General features: G+C 44.1%; 1 protein-coding gene across 3 annotated transcripts in view; it reads left to right on the forward strand.

Moving 5' to 3' along the window:
- LOC126236967 (uncharacterized) overlaps positions 1–18,596 on the forward strand; it is a 128,726-nt gene that overhangs the window by 44,326 nt on the left and 65,804 nt on the right. For all 3 annotated transcript variants that reach the window (XR_007545015.1, XR_007545016.1, XM_049946681.1), the window contains 4 exons: positions 7,124–7,285; positions 16,885–17,096; positions 17,890–18,036; positions 18,115–18,197. Coding sequence is in view for 1 of the 3 variants with exons in the window: in XM_049946681.1 (XP_049802638.1) it covers positions 7,124–7,285; positions 16,885–17,096; positions 17,890–18,036; positions 18,115–18,197 (604 nt within the window). In the remaining 2 variants the exon portion in view is untranslated. The remainder of the gene's footprint in view (positions 1–7,123; positions 7,286–16,884; positions 17,097–17,889; positions 18,037–18,114; positions 18,198–18,596) is intronic.

Below are 18,596 nucleotides of genomic sequence, written 5' to 3' on the forward strand. Positions count from 1 at the left end.
GAGCTCCTCAGTACCCTTGCACATTGACCTGACACAGCCCCTGGGCCTGATCGTATACACAGCCATCTTCTCATCATCTTCGACCGGATCTGGTGCGATGGTGTCTTTCCATCACAATGGTGGGAGAGCATCGTTATTACGGTGATCCAACCCGGTAAAAACCCACTTGATGTGGATAGCTATTGGCCCATCAGCCTCACCAACATTCTTTGTAAGCTGCTGGAACGTATGGTATGGCGGCGGTTGGGTTGGGTCATGGAGTCATTTGGCTTGCTGGCTCCATGTCAGGGCGGCTTCTGCCAAGGTCGCTGTACTACTGATAGTCTTGTGTCCATAGAGTCTGGTATCCGAACAGCCTTTTTCAGATGGCAACACCTGCTTGCCGTCTCTCTTGACTTGCGTGAAGCATACGACACGACTTGGTGACATCATATCCTTGCCACATTGTGTGAGTGGGGTCTCCGGGGACCACTCCCGATTTTTATCCAAAACTTCCTGTTGCTCCATACTTTCCGTGTCCAAGTTGGTGACCCCCATAGTTCCATCCATATCCAGGAGAATGAAGTCCTGCAGGGCCCTGTATTGAGTGTCTCTCTATTTTTAGTGGCCATTAACGGTCTATCTGCAGCTGTTGGGCCTTCCGTCACACCTTCTATGTATGCAGACGACTTCTGCATTTTGTACGGCTGCTCCAGTACTGCTGTTGCTGAGCGGAGGCGCCTCCAGGGAGCCATCCACAAGGTACAGTCATGGGCTCTAGCCCACGGCTTCCAGTTTTCAGCCGCAAAATCGTGTGTCATGCACTTCTGTCGGCATCGTACCATTCATCCAGAACCCGCACTTTACCGTAATGACAATCCACTCACTGTAGTGGAGACATATCAATTTCTAGGACTGGTTTTCGACACTCGATTGACTTGGCTCTCTCATCTTTGTCAGATCAAGCAGAAGTGCTGGCAGCTCCTCAATGCCCTCCATTGCCTGAGTAACACCAATTGGGGTGCAGATCGGTGTATTCTGCTGCAGCTCTACAGAGCCCTTGTCCAATCCCGAATTGAGTATGGGAGTGTGGTTTATGGTTTGGCAGCGCCTTCAGCATTGCATTTACTCGACCCTGTGCACAACTGTGGGGTTTGATTAGCGACAGGAGCTTTTAGGACGAGTCCAGTGACCACCGTACTGGTGGAGGCTGGTGTCCCTCCACTGCAGATCAGACGTGCACAACTGCTCACCAGTTATGCAGCACACATTCATAGTTCCGCTGAGCATCTGAATTACCATCTCCTTTTCCTGCCCGTGGCAGTCCATCTCATGCATCGGCTGCCCAGATTGGGGCTATTGATTGCGGTTTGCATGCAGTCCCATCTTTCCGAACTGTAGTCCTTTCCTTTACCACCTCTACTTGCGGTCTGTTTACGTACGCCTCCATGGTGTACACTTCGGCTGCAGCTTTGTCTGGACCTTTTGTATGGCCCTAAGGACTCCATTAACCCCGCCACTCTCCGCTGTCACGTCCTCTCAATTCTTGATGTGTTCTGGGGCTCTGAAGTGGTTTACACCGATGACTCCATGGCTGACTGTCACGTAGGCTTCGCATATGTTCATGGAGGACATATTGAGCAGTATTCCTTGCCAGTTGGCTGCAGTGTTTTCACTGCAGAGCTGGTGGCCATATCTCATTCTCTTTGAGTACATCCGCTCATGCCCTGGCGAGTCATTTCTCCAGTGTACTGACTCATTGAGCAGCCTACAAGCTATCAACCAGTGCTACCCTCGCCACCCTCTGGTAGCATTCATTCAGGAGTCCATCTATGCCCTGGAATAGTCCTGCCGTTCCGTGGTGTTTGTGTAGACCCCAGGACACGTCGGAATCCCCGGCAATGAACTTGCTGACAGGCTGGCCAAATAGACGACGCGGAAACAGCTTCTGGATATAGGCATCTCCGAAGTGGACCTGTGTTCTGTCTTACACCGCAGGGTTTTCTGGCTTTGGGAGACGGAATGGCATAACAGCATGCACAACAAACTGTGTGTCATTAAGGAGACTACGAATGTGTGTGGAAGTCTTCCATGCAGGCTTCTTGCAGGGAATCAGTTGTCCTCTGCCGGCTCTGCATTGGCCATATGTGGCTAACGCATGGTTACCTACTCTGTTTTGAGGACCCACCTCAGTGTCGCTGTGGCTCCCAAATGACAGTCATCCACCTCTTGCTGGACTGCCCACTTTTAGCCGCTCTGCGGCAGACTTATAACTTTCCCAGCACCCTGCCTTTGGTGTTGGGCGACAATGCCTCCTCAGCACCTTCAGTTTTACGTTTTATCCGTGAGAGTGGGTTTTATACTTCTACATAGGTTTTAGCGCGTGTCCTTTGTCCCTCTGTGTCCTCCACCCTAGTGCTTTTAGGGTGGAGTTTTTGAGGTGGTGCAGAGTGGCTGGCTTTTCCTTTTTATCCTCATGGTTGGCCAGCCACTGTAATCTGCTTTCATGTTTTACTCTCTTCTGTTTCTAGCATCTCGCTCTTGTTTTCTTGTCCTCTTTTGTTCCTTTTAGTGTTCATTAACTTACCTTCGCTTTTGTGGCTTTTCCTTTCTTTCTATTTGTGTTATGTGTTTCGTCCGTTTTATTCTCACACTTGTGGCATTGTTTTATTAGGAACAAGGGACTGATGACCTCTTAGTTTGGTCCCTTCTCCCACCTTTAAACCAACAAACCAATCAGCCATCTAACCATCCGAGGATAGGGTGGAGATTCTGACATCCGCTGAGGACCTACATCTTGCCAGACCCTCAGACACAATGGATATAGGCTGCTCAGGCAAAACGTTAGTGGCAGCAGGTGACCCTGATGCGTAAACTGCCTCATTGAATGTTCCATTCCTTCCCTGTCTCACGATGACGTCATTCTTCTGTGGAAATGCGGCGCCTTTTTCCACCGCCTGGCTGAGCTACGGCAACTGTTACGCTTTACACCTGCTGTCTGCATTGCCTTCCAGGAAACCAGGTTCCCAGATATGTGGACCCCGGTTCTCCGTGGCTCTAAGGAATGTTACAGGAACCATAGCGACAATAATCTAGTGTCAGGTGGAGTTTGTGTTCATGTCCTAAACTCAGTCTGTAGTGACACTGTGGCCCTTCAAACCACTCTTAAAGCTGTGGCTGTCAGAATAAGGATGACACAGAAAATAACTGTCTGCAATGTATTCTTCCTCCAGATGGTGCAGTACCCCTGAATGTATTAACTGCACTGATTGATCAACTACCTAAACATTTCCTAATTTTGGGAGATTTTAATGCCGAGCACTCTGTTTGCCGAGCACTCTGTTTGCCGAGCACTCTGTTTGCCGAGCACTCTGTTTGCCGAGCACTCTGTTTGCCGAGCACTCTGTTTGCCGAGCACTCTGTTTGCCGAGCACTCTGTTTGCCGAGCACTCTGTTTGCCGAGCACTCTGTTTGCCGAGCACTCTGTTTGCCGAGCACTCTGTTTGCCGAGCACTCTGTTTGCCGAGCACTCTGTTTGCCGAGCACTCTGTTTGCCGAGCACTCTGTTTGCCGAGCACTCTGTTTGCCGAGCACTCTGTTTGCCGAGCACTCTGTTTGCCGAGCACTCTGTTTGCCGAGCACTCTGTTTGCCGAGCACTCTGTTTGCCGAGCACTCTGTTTGCCGAGCACTCTGTTTGCCGAGCACTCTGTTTGCCGAGCACTCTGTTTGCCGAGCACTCTGTTTGCCGAGCACTCTGTTTGCCGAGCACTCTGTTTGCCGAGCACTCTGTTTGCCGAGCACTCTGTTTGCCGAGCACTCTGTTTGCCGAGCACTCTGTTTGCCGAGCACTCTGTTTGCCGAGCACTCTGTTTGAGCCTCTTTGCCGGAGAATTACCCACCAGCCTTTCGCACTCTCAAACGGCGGGTGGAAGTGAAAGTCCTCTCATGCACTGCACACCACAGTGAATCCTATAACACCCCATTTACAGAGTGGGAGCTCCTTAGTGCCCCTGCACATTGCCCCGACACAGCTCCTGGGCCTGATCGGATCCACAACCAGATGATTAAACATCTCTCATCAACTACAAGCGACATATCTTCATCATCTTCAACCGGGTCTGGTGCGATGGCATCTTTCCATCGCAATGGCAGGAGAGCACAGTCATTCCAGTGCTCAAACCCGTTAAAAACCCACTTGATGTGGATAGCTATCGACCTATCAGTCTCACCCATGCTGTTTGAGAGGTTGCTGGAACGTATGGCGTGTCGGCAGTTGGGTTGGGTCATGGAGTCACATGGTGTGCTGGCTTCATGTCAGGGTGCCATCCGCCAGGGTCGCTCTACCACTTATAATCTTGTGTCCCTCGAGTCTGCCATCCGAACATCCTTTCCCAGATGCCAACACTTGCTTGCCATCTTTTTTGACTTACCTAAAGCATACAACACAACCTGGTGATGTCATATCCTTGCCGTATTGCATGAATGTGGTCTCCGGATCCTGCTCCTGATTTTTTATCCAAAACTTCATGTAGCTTTGTACTTTGCATGTCCAAGTTGGTGCCTCCCATAGTTCCAGCAAAATGCAGAAGAATGGAGTCCTGCAGGGCTTTGTATTGAGCGTCTTCTCTCTTTTTAGTGGCCATTAATGGTCTAGCAGCAGCTGTTTGGCCCTCCGTGTCACCTTCTCTGTATGCAGACGACTTCTGCATTTTGTACGGCTGCTCCAGTCCTGGTGTTGCTGAACGTCGCCTACAGGAAGCCATCCACAATATGCAAGCATGGGCTTTAGCCCATGGCTTCCAGTTTTCCACCATGGAGATGTGTGTCATGCATTTCTGTCGGCATCGTACCGTTCATCCAGAACCAGCACTTTTAATGATGATCCACTCACTGTAGCGGACACACATTGCTTTATTAGGTACAAGGGACTGATGACCTCGTAGTTTGGTCCCTTCTCCCCTCTTCTAAACCAACCAATCAACCAGCGAACCATTAAATATCCTCGTTTTCTTTGTCTGTGGGATAGTCGTGCGAAAAATGAGCATTGGAGTAGCAAAGACTGGCCACAGGGGATGAACCTGACTGTAGGAAAAGATAACATCGTTCGTGAACCATTGGTCGTTCAGGAAAAAATCATTCTTGCTCCACTGCATATTAAACTTGGGCCTATAAAACATTTTGTTAAAGCTTTACAAAGGAATGGCAATGGCTTCAAATACATTTGTCAATCATTCCCTGGTTAAAAGCAGGAATTTTTGATGGGCCACAAATCTGTACTCTTATAAACAATGATGATTTCATAAACCACGACTCAAGTTGAATTAAAGGTGTGGACAAGCTTTTTATCAGTTCTTCAATAGTAGATAAAGTTCTCCAGAATTTCCAAAAACTAGGAGCTAGTATGAGTGACAAATTGCATTTTTTTTCACAGTCATTTAGATAAATTTTCTGACCACTTAGGTAATTACAGCCAATAACTCGGGGAACAGTTCCACTTGGACATCAAGGAAAGATATCAATGCCGTTGGGATCACCATATGATGGCAGACTACTGCTGGAATTTGCAGAGACTGGCCAGACCAAAAACACTGAAGAAAATCCCATACAAAACCTTTTTCTTAATTCTTATTGATATGTTTTTGTTGTTATGATTAATTTTATTATTCCTTGTATAATTTACAGCAATTTGCTTGTTGAAATAATCTGATAACTTTAAAATAAAAGATTTAAAAATATTCTATTTTTTTATAATTTAATTGCCATTATAAATGGATTGCCTTTTTCTCAAAAAGTAGAATTAATTCAACAAAAATATTGTTATTTTTGTATTCTGGAAATCAAAATTACCTGAAATTAAAGAACCCCATGTGGCTGAATCGGTGTTAATCTGTGTTGTTATAACGTATTAATGCTGTTTATGGCATTAAGATAATGTAAAACTGTGTACCATATGTGTAATTAGTCATTTGCCTTTAGAAAGTTTTTTGTAGAGCCAGAAAATAAATATAAATTTTAGTTCTTCTAACCTCACATTAAGGGCCATAGTCACCTCACTGAGAGACATGCTAGCTGGAGTTAACACACACACACTTCCTGAAGCTCCAGCTGCCACTTCTATAATCTCTTCAGAGAACATCAGCCCTTGCCAGAATTATTATACACATTGAGCATAAACATACCAGTTTTGTTACGAATCATGAAAAATCAGCATCACTAATGCAAAAATACTGTACATAACATTTGTCGTCCCATGTAAGGAGGTTGTCTAACAAGAAGGGGCAGTGACTGAGAGACCTGGATGAGATTTGGGAATGCATTTCATACAGTACTCCAGTCTAGCTTCAGGAAGGTGCCCTCCAGGGGGAAGGAAAACTAAATCAAGAAGTGCCTTGAAAGAACATTTGATTGTGTGCTTGAGTCATATCTCTTTACTTCAGTGCAAATGTGGAGACATTCGCTGTTGTCGATTGGATGCATGATATTTCTTTGTTGTCACTGTGTTGGCCACAAGCTTCCAGTTATTGATATACCAGTGAACTAAGGGGGATAAATAGTGTCTTAAGTGTGAAGGGACTTCTATCTGTTCAAAAACAAATAGCACTACACAAGAAATAAAATTGGGATTGTTCATAGCAATACTATTTCAGAAGAGGAAGTCCACAGCTGTTTCATTATGAAATTTACCAACTTGATCAAGAAAAGCACTGAAGTACATGTTGAGGTGAAAACTCAGAACAATTAGCTCTCCAGCAGTCTCGTACTTTGATTAAAATAACTTTGTGATTGACATATCAGCTAGTCAAGCAGTAGAGGCCTGCCGCCAGCCAATAGTCAGTCTTTCTTGAGTGTCATGTACTGTAGTGTTACCTATTTTGTAGGTACATGCAGAGTCTTGTGAACTGCAATCTGTCAATCACAGAGGTATCTAGTATTTTATGCAAGGTATAATCATGTTAATGGAGTTTACTTCTATTTTGTTGCACAGTTAATTCTGCCATGGATGTTCATTTACAGTGTTTTGGCTTCTGTAAATGATGGTGATATATGTAAGTTTTTTCTTTTAGTCATCATACATTTTGACAGTTTTGAGTCAGTTATGTGAAACTAATTGGCATACTACATGTTTTTCTTCGTTTCTTCCAGAAATAATTGGCCTAGTTTCCGACATGCATGCCAGTGCCAGTCAAATCATCGAACATTTCAGCGCCAAATCCTCCACAGGCGAGCATTCTGCAGATAGCCTTAATTCTAATCCGGCCAAATTATGTTTTGTTGTGAAGCAATCTGTGAGAGAAGCTGCCGTAGGTTTGTTCTTACAGTTTTTTTACTTAAATTTACATTAACAATAATTGAAACTTCCTGGAAGATTAAAACTGTGTGCTGGACTGAGACTTGAACTCAGGACCTCGTAGGAGAACTTGTGTGAAGTTTGGAAGGTAGGAGGGTGATACTGGCAGAAGTAAAGCTGTGAGGATGGGGTGTGAGTCGTGCTTGGGTAACTCAGATTGTAGAGCACCTGCCCACGAAAGGCAACAGTCTCAAGTTCGAGTCTCGGTCTAGCACACAGTTTTAATCTGCTAGGAAGTTTCATATCAGTGCACACTCCGCTGCTGAGTGAAAATATCACTCTGATTAATAATAATTAATTTTTTAATCTTGCATGATTAGTAATTTATACATAAATCTTGAATGACCAGAAGCAATATCAGTTTATCTGTGCCAGAGTGACTGAATATAATAATATAGCTTCAGTTGAAAGGTTTAATGCAAAGTGATTATTTTTCCTCTCTTCAACTGTATCTGGGGAAAAATTTACAAATTAAAACAAGTAGGAGGAAAAACAAAGGTAGGTGAATTGCCAAATATTTTCAGAAGATTTTTTACATACTTTCTGAAGCTTAACAGATTATGCTACACAAGTCTATCTCCTGGAAGGGATAACAAGCAATAGAAAGACTTCATGTAAGGATCTTATTGTGAAACACTGTAGTAAATCAATGAAGTAAGAATTCTTGTATGGCAGATAACATGTGCTCAATCAAAAGTTAAGACAACTTGAAAGTATTGGAAAAGAGAATAGTGAAATATATTACCTTTGCTTGCAGCAGAGCTTTGTAGTTATAAAGCAATGTTGAATTTACTATTTTTTTGTAAAAAGTAGCAAAAACATTATGAAGGAGACAGTGAGACTTCTCTGGATATTTCCCCTGGGGTAATTCCATGTCAGTTAAATGTAGCACTCAACCTGACCCACTCTGATTTCTTTGAAATTTAGTGTATTCCATGAGCCCAATAAGAGATAGAAAACTATTAATTTTCAAATATATTTGAGAATTGTGAAGAAAGTCACAGGTCAGCAAAGTTTGGAAATTTTGTGAAATTTACATAAGTGTCTCATAAATGACTGTAATACTGGTTTTAATCCAGATACAGGAGTGAAACCTATGTTATTGAAAAGCTAATGAGTTCCAGGTCATTGACCTTGTATGTCTCAAGATACCTGTTGTGACTCGCTGATCTTTCAAAGTGCTGCCGCGCAGTTACGCGCGTCCTCTACATGTGGCGCTGTCTCCCAGCCATGCAGCAGCAGCGCCACCTAAGTGGACAGCCAGCCAGCGGCCGCTAGACTCGGATTCAGTTATGATTTGACTGTTAAAGTGTATACATGTCTTAGTCTGTTTACTTGATCTGTGACTTACATGTATTGCGTCGTCCTTCAAATATATTTGTTCAACTTGAAGTTATAACAATTGGCGATGAGGTAGTGAATTTTTCTTTTTCATCGTTGACCCACATGTTTTCATGGCTACTTTAGAGCAACTATTGCAAGGTCTCATTGAACAGCAAACGCTTCTCACAAATGCGATTTGTGATTTCGTTGCGGCGTTAAACGCGGGGCGTCTCTCGTCGTTGTCTCTACCTCCTTTTCCTCCTTACGACGAGACGGCGGAAGACTGGCCTGATTACAAAAAAGTCTTCAACAGCACTTCTTGGCATTTCATGTCGCGGACAACAAAACATGTAAGTCTCTGTTCCTTTCATGGACTTCACCCCAAATGTATCGGTTGTTGTTGCAATTGGCTCCTTTGAAAGATCCTGTGTCTTTGTCCTTTGCTGAAATGTGCTCACTTCTGTCAGTCTATTCTCAAAAGCATACGCATGTGGTCGCCTCTCATGTTGCCTTTTATCATTGTCAAAAACAACCGCATCAATCCTATCGCGCTTGGGCTGCTGAACTTCACAACCTCAGTTGAGAGTGTAAATTTGTTACTGAAGTTCAGAAAGAATCCTACGCCGATTCCATGGTACGGGATGCCATTATCCAGTTGGTGCCAGACAAAGAAGTTAGGCAACATGCCCTTCAGTTGGCAAATCCAACTCTAGATGAAGTCCTATCCATCGCTCAGTCTTTTGAAATTTCTCGCGCCACTGGAGCGCAAATAGAGGCATGGGGTGACGTCGGGGAAATACAACCTCTGTGCGCTGTTGACGAAACGTGTGGCGCGTCCCCACTGGCAGTACGCTCCCAAGCGCAGCCTCGGCCTAACCGTAAACAACCCTCTAAGAAACTACAGCAAAACCCACGGCAACTTCCTTTATGTCCACGGTGTTTTACGAAACATTCACGAGAGGATTGTCCACAACGTTGGGCCGTGTGTCACAAATGCAAAAAAAAGGGTCATGTGTCATCCGTTTGCAAATCCGACCCCATACATGATGTTCATGACCATGGCGCTGATTCTGATTCTGTGTTGGTTGTCAATTGTACTTCTTCCCTATCAGGGAAGTTATTCCTCGCTGTCCAGATACTTGGTTGAGATGTTCACATGCAGGTGGATACTGGTTCTGCTGCCACTATCATCAATTCTCAGATATATCTTCAGTTTGGTTCTCCAATCCTGTCACCTGTCACTACTTACAACACTGTGGCCAACACCTGTATGAAATCCAGACGGACATGGGTGTTGCAGTACGTCATTCAGACCAGCTTCGGCCTCGTGTGCCGGCAACGCCTGTTCCAGATGCCACTACACCACCTTCGACTCTACCTGACGCTTGGGATCCTGGAATCTCTCATTACTTACAATGCAGTCCTCTCACCATCATATCGGTGCCAGCACAAGAACTGACACCAACAGGAGATGTCCCCATGCAGGAACCAGATGACCATCATCTGTCGGAGCAACTCTACTCGCCTCCTTCTCCTATGGACGCGGAAACATCGCCCCTGTCTCCTGTTATAACAACCGGACTTGCCGCAATGGGGAGATTGGTGCACAGGGCCCCAGCAGATTCAACCCCCACGTCTCCTGTCAACTCCACCCTTTATCATCGGGGACACTTCCGTCCGAATGGGAAGCCTCCTCCTCGAGACTTTACAGCCAGTCAAACAACACCTATGGACGTTAGCAATCCACAGGCCACCTCCATCAAGACCTGTGCAAAAACTTCTAAGGGGGGGAAAAGTGTTGTGACTCACCGATCTGTCAAAGTGCCGCCGCGCAGTTATGCGCGTCCTCTACATGCGGCACTGTCTGCCAGCCATGCAGCAGCAGCGCCACCTAAGCGGCCAGCCAGCCAGCGGCCGCTAGGCTCGGACTCAGTTATAATTTGACTGTTAAAGTGTATACACGTCGTACTCTGTTTACTTGATCTGTGACTTACATGTATTGCGTCGTCCTTGAAATATATTTGTTCAACTTGAAGTTATAACAATACCACAGTTCAGGGCCTACATGATTTTGGAAAAAAAGTATTGTATTGTCCCAGTATGTTACCATAAACATGGTAAATATCAAGAGACACACTTAAGGCATCACGACCAAAAATTTGTTTCATCTACATCACTACACTAACAAAATGAAGTAAGCAGCTATGTATCTGGGTTTTCCCAGAGAACCAGACGATAGTAGTTACTGTAATTCTGACAAATTGGTGAAAAGTATTGCTGTGAACAGCCACTCACAGAGACTTTTATTTCAACCAGTCATCATTAGCTTGTTTCATGCTTGTGGATCGTTTACTCAGACTGCAGTGTAGAAGTGCTGTGAAGTATTATTTAGTTGTTATACTTGAGTTTCTCCCGGCGTATTTGATAATCAAAATATCCACGGGTGTACTGCCGGTCTACAGTGTCCAACGGGCACAATATTTCGGCGATCATACATGTCGCCATCATCAGGTGAACTGACGGACTGAGCTCCTGTGAACGTGCCGGCACGGAGATCCGTACACTATGGCTGCTCAGGTGGAACTGGGTTCGGTCGCGGCAGCGGCGGATTTAAATACCCTCCGCCCGCGGCGCGCTCACTCCGCCGTCCGCGCCCCGCGCCACGGTCGCGCGGTGGAACAGATTGCGACGGCGTCTGAGATGACGTCGGTGTGATGGCTCCGTCCGCCGTGGTCGTCACAACTATACATTTGCTCGATTTACTCTTGATTAATCCAATCGCTGGTTCCCAAGCCTTGCTAAGATTATAGCCACAGTCACGATTTATGAGGTCGTCATTGGTGCGAATTTCGATGGCCTCTCTAACAACGCTGTCCCAGTATCTCGACGTCTGTACCAGAATCCTCGTGCGTTCATACTCCATAGCGTGATTTTCCGACAAACAATGTTCAGCGACCGCCGACTTGCTCGGATACATCAGTCGAGTGTGCCTCTGGTGTTCACGGCATCGATCCTCGACGGTACGCATCGTCTGACCAATATACGACTTGCCACATTGACACGGAATCTGGTACACGCCGGCCTTCCTCAAACCGAGGTCATCTTTGGCGCTCCCCACCAGTGCACGAGTTTTATTCGGAGGACGAAACACCGTTCCGACCCGGTGTTTCTTCAAAATGCGGGCGATCTTTCCCGAGAGTGCGCCTGTATATGGGATAAACGCAGTGCCTACCTCCTCCCTCGTGATTTCATCCATATCCACAGGTTGTGCTGTAGTGGTTGGGCGGAGAGCACGTTGAATCTGCCACTCTGAGTACCCATTTTTTCGAAATACAGTTCTCAGATGTTCCAATTCCTGCGGTAGACTCTCTGCGTCAGAGATAGTGCGCGCCCTATGTACTAGAGTTTTAAGTACCCCATTCCTCTGTGAAGGGTGGTGGCAGCTGTCTGCGTGCAAATACAGATCAGTGTGCGTTGTCTTCCGATACACCCCATGACCTAGGGTGCCGTCAGGCCTTCTCTTGACCAAGACGTCAAGAAAAGGTAGTTTACCCTCCGTTTCAGTCTCCATAGTGAATTTGATGTTGGGGTGTATGGAGTTTAGATGTGTAAGGAAGTCAAGGAGTTTATCCATACCATGTGGCCAGATGACGAAAGTGTCGTCCACGTAACGGAAAAAGCAAGTAGGTTTCCATTCGGATGACGACAGGGCTTCCTCCTCGAAGTTCTCCATGTACAAATTCGCTACCACCGGTGAGAGTGGGCTACCCATGGCGACTCCCTCCGTCTGTTCGTAGTATTCTCCATTAAAAAGAAAATACGTGGAAGTCAAGACATGCCTAAAAAGTTCAGTGGTCTTCTCGTCAAACTTCTCACTAATCAATTCTAGTGACTCTCGCAGGGGTACCCTCGTGAACAAGGAAACGACATCAAAACTCACCATGATATCTGACTCACCCAACGTGAAGCTATCAAGGCGTTTAACAAAATCCACGGAATTACGGATGTGATGAGGGCATTTACCCACGTAAGGACTTAATATTCCCGTCAGGTATTTGGCCAACAAATATGTAGGTGCCCTGATGTTGCTGACAATGGGGCGTAATGGTACCCCCTCTTTGTGAACCTTCGGGAGTCCATATAGTCTAGGCGGTACCGGACCTTGGGGTAACAATTTCTTAGCGTCACCCTCCGGTAAATCTGCGTCCTTGAGAAGCAGATTTACCGGAGGGTGACGCTAAGAAATTGTTACCCCAAGGTCCGGTACCGCCTAGACTATATGGACTCCCGAAGGTTCACAAAGAGGGGGTACCATTACGCCCCATTGTCAGCAACATCAGGGCACCTACATATTTGTTGGCCAAATACCTGACGGGAATATTAAGTCCTTACGTGGGTAAATGCCCTCATCACATCCGTAATTCCGTGGATTTTGTTAAACGCCTTGATAGCTTCACGTTGGGTGAGTCAGATATCATGGTGAGTTTTGATGTCGTTTCCTTGTTCACGAGGGTACCCCTGCGAGAGTCACTAGAATTGATTAGTGAGAAGTTTGACGAGAAGACCACTGAACTTTTTAGGCATGTCTTGACTTCCACGTATTTTCTTTTTAATGGAGAATACTACGAACAGACGGAGGGAGTCGCCATGGGTAGCCCACTCTCACCGGTGGTAGCGAATTTGTACATGGAGAACTTCGAGGAGGAAGCCCTGTCGTCATCCGAATGGAAACCTACTTGCTTTTTCCGTTACGTGGACGACACTTTCGTCATCTGGCCACATGGTATGGATAAACTCCTTGACTTCCTTACACATCTAAACTCCATACACCCCAACATCAAATTCACTATGGAGACTGAAACGGAGGGTAAACTACCTTTTCTTGACGTCTTGGTCAAGAGAAGGCCTGACGGCACCCTAGGTCATGGGGTGTATCGGAAGACAACGCACACTGATCTGTATTTGCACGCAGACAGCTGCCACCACCCTTCACAGAGGAATGGGGTACTTAAAACTCTAGTACATAGGGCGCGCACTATCTCTGACGCAGAGTGTCTACCGCAGGAATTGGAACATCTGAGAACTGTATTTCGAAAAAATGGGTACTCAGAGTGGCAGATTCAACGTGCTCTCCGCCCAACCACTACAGCACAACCTGTGGATATGGATGAAATCACGAGGGAGGAGGTAGGCACTGCGTTTATCCCATATACAGGCGCACTCTCGGGAAAGATCGCCCGCATTTTGAAGAAACACCGGGTCGGAACGGTGTTTTGTCCTCCGAATAAAACTCGTGCACTGGTGGGGAGCGCCAAAGATGACCTCGGTTTGAGGAAGGCCGGCGTGTACCAGATTCCGTGTCAATGTGGCAAGTCGTATATTGGTCAGACGATGCGTACCGTCGAGGATCGATGCCGTGAACACCAGAGGCACACTCGACTGATGTATCCGAGCAAGTCGGCGGTCGCTGAACATTGTTTGTCGGAAAATCACGCTATGGAGTATGAACGCACGAGGATTCTGGTACAGACGTCGAGATACTGGGACAGCGTTGTTAGAGAGGCCATCGAAATTCGCACCAATGACGACCTCATAAATCGTGACTGTGGCTATAATCTTAGCAAGGCTTGGGAACCAGCGATTGGATTAATCAAGAGTAAATCGAGCAAATGTATAGTTGTGACGACCACGGCGGACGGAGCCATCACACCGACGTCATCTCAGACGCCGTCGCAATCTGTTCCACCGCGCGACCGTGGCGCGGGGCGCGGACGGCGGAGTGAGCGCGCCGCGGGCGGAGGGTATTTAAATCCGCCGCCGCCGCGACCGAACCCAGTTCCACCTGAGCAGCCATAGTGTACGGATCTCCGTGCCGGCACGTTCACAGGAGCTCAGTCCGTCAGTTCACCTGATGATGGCGACATGTATGATCGCCGAAATATTGTGCCCGTTGGACACTGTAGACCGGCAGTACACCCGTGGATATTTTGATTATTATTTAGTTGTTGTTTGGAAATAAAGATAGATTTCAAGTCAGAACTGTTCTGTTGCAATCCGTTTTTTGAAGGTCATGCAAGAGTACAGAATAATTTGATTAGGCGAAAAATTTTGCAGCAAATCTACTAAGCAGTCACAAAACCTATCAACCCCTCCAGTTGTTGGATCAGCATCAGAACTGGTTTTAGATTCTTTAAATAGGTTACTAGCCTTCAGGTTTTAGGTGAATCTCCTGTGAAGAAAGAGACACCTCAGCATGAGGAAAAGTATCCAAAGCAAAAACTGGAAATGGTTGTCACAGTGTTGGCCTGTACTTATGTGGCACAACTGGAAAAAGAAACGTGTGAAAAAATGGAAAAAGAGAAATCATTGCCCAGGTGAAAGATAAGTTTCACACTATCATATGTATCTGTGACAAAATACAAATTTTGACAGTACTTACAAAAACATAGGAGTATGAGGAAAACTGTGAAAGAATTTTCTGTTTCAATTACATGGTGTGAAGAGCAAAACAGTTAGTAGCAGAACATGGTACATTAGTGACACCAAATACAAAGCCAAGTAAGACATTGTGAAAAGCCTGTTTAATCACATGACTTTCGCTGTGGTCGTAATGTGAGCTGTGTGATTCCAGGAGGGAGGGGGGAAGACTGTGTCTGTGAAAGAAAATGGAATTGGCATACATAAGCAGAGGCAGCTAAGGTTGCACAATCTTAAGGAATTGTATGCATGTCTCAAAGATACATATCCTGGGGTAAATATTGCATTCTTCGGTGGACAGTCAGTGATTGCTATGTGGAAAGAAATGCTGTTAACAGACATATGTGTTTGACATTCATTTGTGGGTTGCATAAGTCTTGTAGACTTGTGGAGAAGCAAATGAAGTGCAGACCAGCTTCCTGCATTTACGTGGATCATCTCTATGACTTGTGTGTTTCCTGCTGTACCAGACACTTTGGTTATCAGAAGATTTGACATTCTCACAAGACTGAATCCAGTGATATCAACTGGAAGAAAGTACTCTCTCCCTATATCAGATAAGGTGAACATTAACAATTTAATTATTGGAGACTTGTGAAATGAGATGTAACCAATTTTTATTGCCTTTTCTTTGAAGCTACACCGTAAATGGGATATAATATCACTGCAGTAATTACTTATGACTTGTAGTTCTTAATAGTTTGCTTTTCATATTTATTGTGCAATTTGATAGTGTGCTGTTCCCGACAAAATAAATTTTTGGGCATGATGCGTTGATGTACCATGTTGATATTTACCATGTTTATAGTAGCTTACTGTGGCAATACAATATATTTTCTGAACTTGGGTGTTTTGAGGATTCAGTGTCACCTTGGATGTGGAGATTCTTAGAAACCTACTATGTTGCATATCAACATGAAGCTGTGCTCATTATCTTTTCAATTATATAATGTTCATTTCTATATCTGGATTAGGACCAGAATTATAGTCATTTATGTTGAGAGAGAAACTCATAAATTTCACACAATTTCCAAATTTTTCAGACCTTTAATTTCTTCACAAGTCCTTTATACCTCTGCAAATTGGTAGTTTTCCATCTGGATAATTGTATGCACCAAATTTGAAAGAAATCCGAGATGCTCTGGTAGAAAATGTTGTTTTCTGTGTTGCACTGACATGAAATTAACCCCGGATATCTTCGAGGGAAATAGCTGTCGGCTTTGTAACTGTATTCAGAACTACCTCATACATACAAAACTCAAAAATGATCCAGTGAGTAAAGTAGGAAGGTCTGTAAGGCTATTCACATGTGTTGCTGCTGTATACAGAAAGTTTTTGAAGACAGAAAACTATTTCATGTAATAAAAACTGCAGAGGATTGATGATTGGTGCAGGGACAGGTTGTTGGCATGTAATACATGGTGCTTACACAGTTGTGAAGACCTGTGTTTGTTTCATTACATTATTGAAAATAGATCTCTGGATACAGTAGCAGCCATAAAATACCTGGGAATATTTGTCATGAGTGATTTGCAGTGGATTGTCTGAGTTCTAAGGAAGTGTAGTTCATACACAAAAGTGGCTTATTAAACACTGGTTCAGCCAATTATGGAGTATTGCTTGTCAGTCAGGGCACTTACCAGATAGCATTTATAGAGGAACATATCTATTATGTAACTGTGTTCTTGTTGTTTGTTGTGTAAACTGGCACAAGAATACATTTTGTAACAGAACTAATGTGGGATTTTTTCCCCAGCTGGTGCAAAATTGTTGTTGCTTTGTGATCTTTTCACAAAGCGCAAGGCTGAACTCTCACGTGAGGAACGGCATGAAATCATCCGCTATGCGAAGTCGCGGTTACCGGTTTTCATGAGCCAGCTGCAACGTTTCCTGCAAGGTGTAAAATCAACTTTCAGCAGTATGTCACCCAGCCAGCGACAGGAAGTCGCTACTTATCTTGTGCCTGAGGTTAATGTCACAGTTATTATCATACTAGAGCCAGTAATTAGTTCAAAATGGAAATCACTGTTAATTAGGTGAGGGCATATATTCTACCACATTTGAAGCTACACTGAAACCCAAATAGTGTGTTAACATCCTTGTATGTATCTTGATTTTTGAATGTGCTTTGGACTCCAGTCATTGTCATCCTATTTAATACAAATTTTCCTTGGAACTTAAGTTCAGTTTTGCTTTTTTTAAAAAAATATGCAGTAGTAACTAAATAACAGAATTTGGTTTGTTCAAATAATAAGATTTTGAATGGGTTTTGGTCTATACTCTCTACTTGCGCGGATGTATAGGCTTGTAATTTGTTTTGTACATAAAATATCTTATGTCAACTAAGTACTTTTAGTGTGCATGTGTGTTCTAGCTGAAAACTGAAATGTGTGATATGGTCTGTCAAGAATTGCCAAGGTATGCTGAATTTGAATTAAGATACTCTGTATAAAATCTAAGGAGCAAAAGTATTTTGCACAGAAAGTGCTACAAAATATTAAAAATATGCGAAAATTTGGTGTTAAAATATCATCTAGATAAATTTTAAATTTTTTAAAATATTGTTTCCAAAATTATAGATTAGGATGGAACATGATGAAGATGATAGAAATAGTTGTATACTAAATCAATAAGTAACCTATAAAGGACTTAAACTGTGTTAATGAGAGTATGTGTAAGATAAATTGTAAGTCACTGTTATATTGCAGATAGAGATTATGGTGACTTATCTAACTTCATTCTGGTTTCTTCTTGCACGCAGATTGAAACTATTTTGGATACTGTTTCTACACTAGTAGTACAAGTGAAATCAGCCCTGGAACATATTATAACTGTTCTTTCTCCATCAGAAAACCCAAAAAGTCAGAAGGAAAAAGTTGGCGAAGTACTCACTAAATCTTTGAAAAATGTAAGTGAACTGTATTTATTATCTTTTTTTCTGTTTTCTGGATATCAGTTTTTATGATAGACACTTCATATTTTACAGGTTTTGTACAGAAGAGAACTTAGCAAACTGAGAAATTTTCATCAGAGAATAACTTTCAGTTTAGTTCATCTTCTACAAAAGAAGTAAGTAGACAACATGCAAATATAGCAATATATAAAGTAATATGTAGTGAGAACAAACAAACAAATGTTCTTAAGTACTCAGTTTAGTGATCATTTGCTTTTGCAGTGCTGGATTATTAACAACAATAATTCATCATTGTTTGAAATACCATGCCATTCAGAATCGTCTCCTTACTGTGATGTACAAAAGCTGCTTTTCCACTGTCTGTTATCTGTATCTTGCAGTCAGCAAAAGGAAAGGTGTAATGCTGGCATTGGACTGTCTTCTTCTTCTCCTCCTCCTCCTCCTCCTCCTCCTCAGCCTCCCCCTCCTTCTTCTTTTCTAAAAGGCTAAGCCTTCTCTCCTCAGCAGTCATTTTCATCTTCATGTATAACATCATTCTATTTCACAGGTTATAT

The sequence above is a fragment of the Schistocerca nitens genome, chromosome 1 (genome assembly GCF_023898315.1).
Source record: "Schistocerca nitens isolate TAMUIC-IGC-003100 chromosome 1, iqSchNite1.1, whole genome shotgun sequence".
In the NCBI taxonomy this organism is placed as follows: Eukaryota; Metazoa; Arthropoda; class Insecta; order Orthoptera; family Acrididae; genus Schistocerca; species Schistocerca nitens.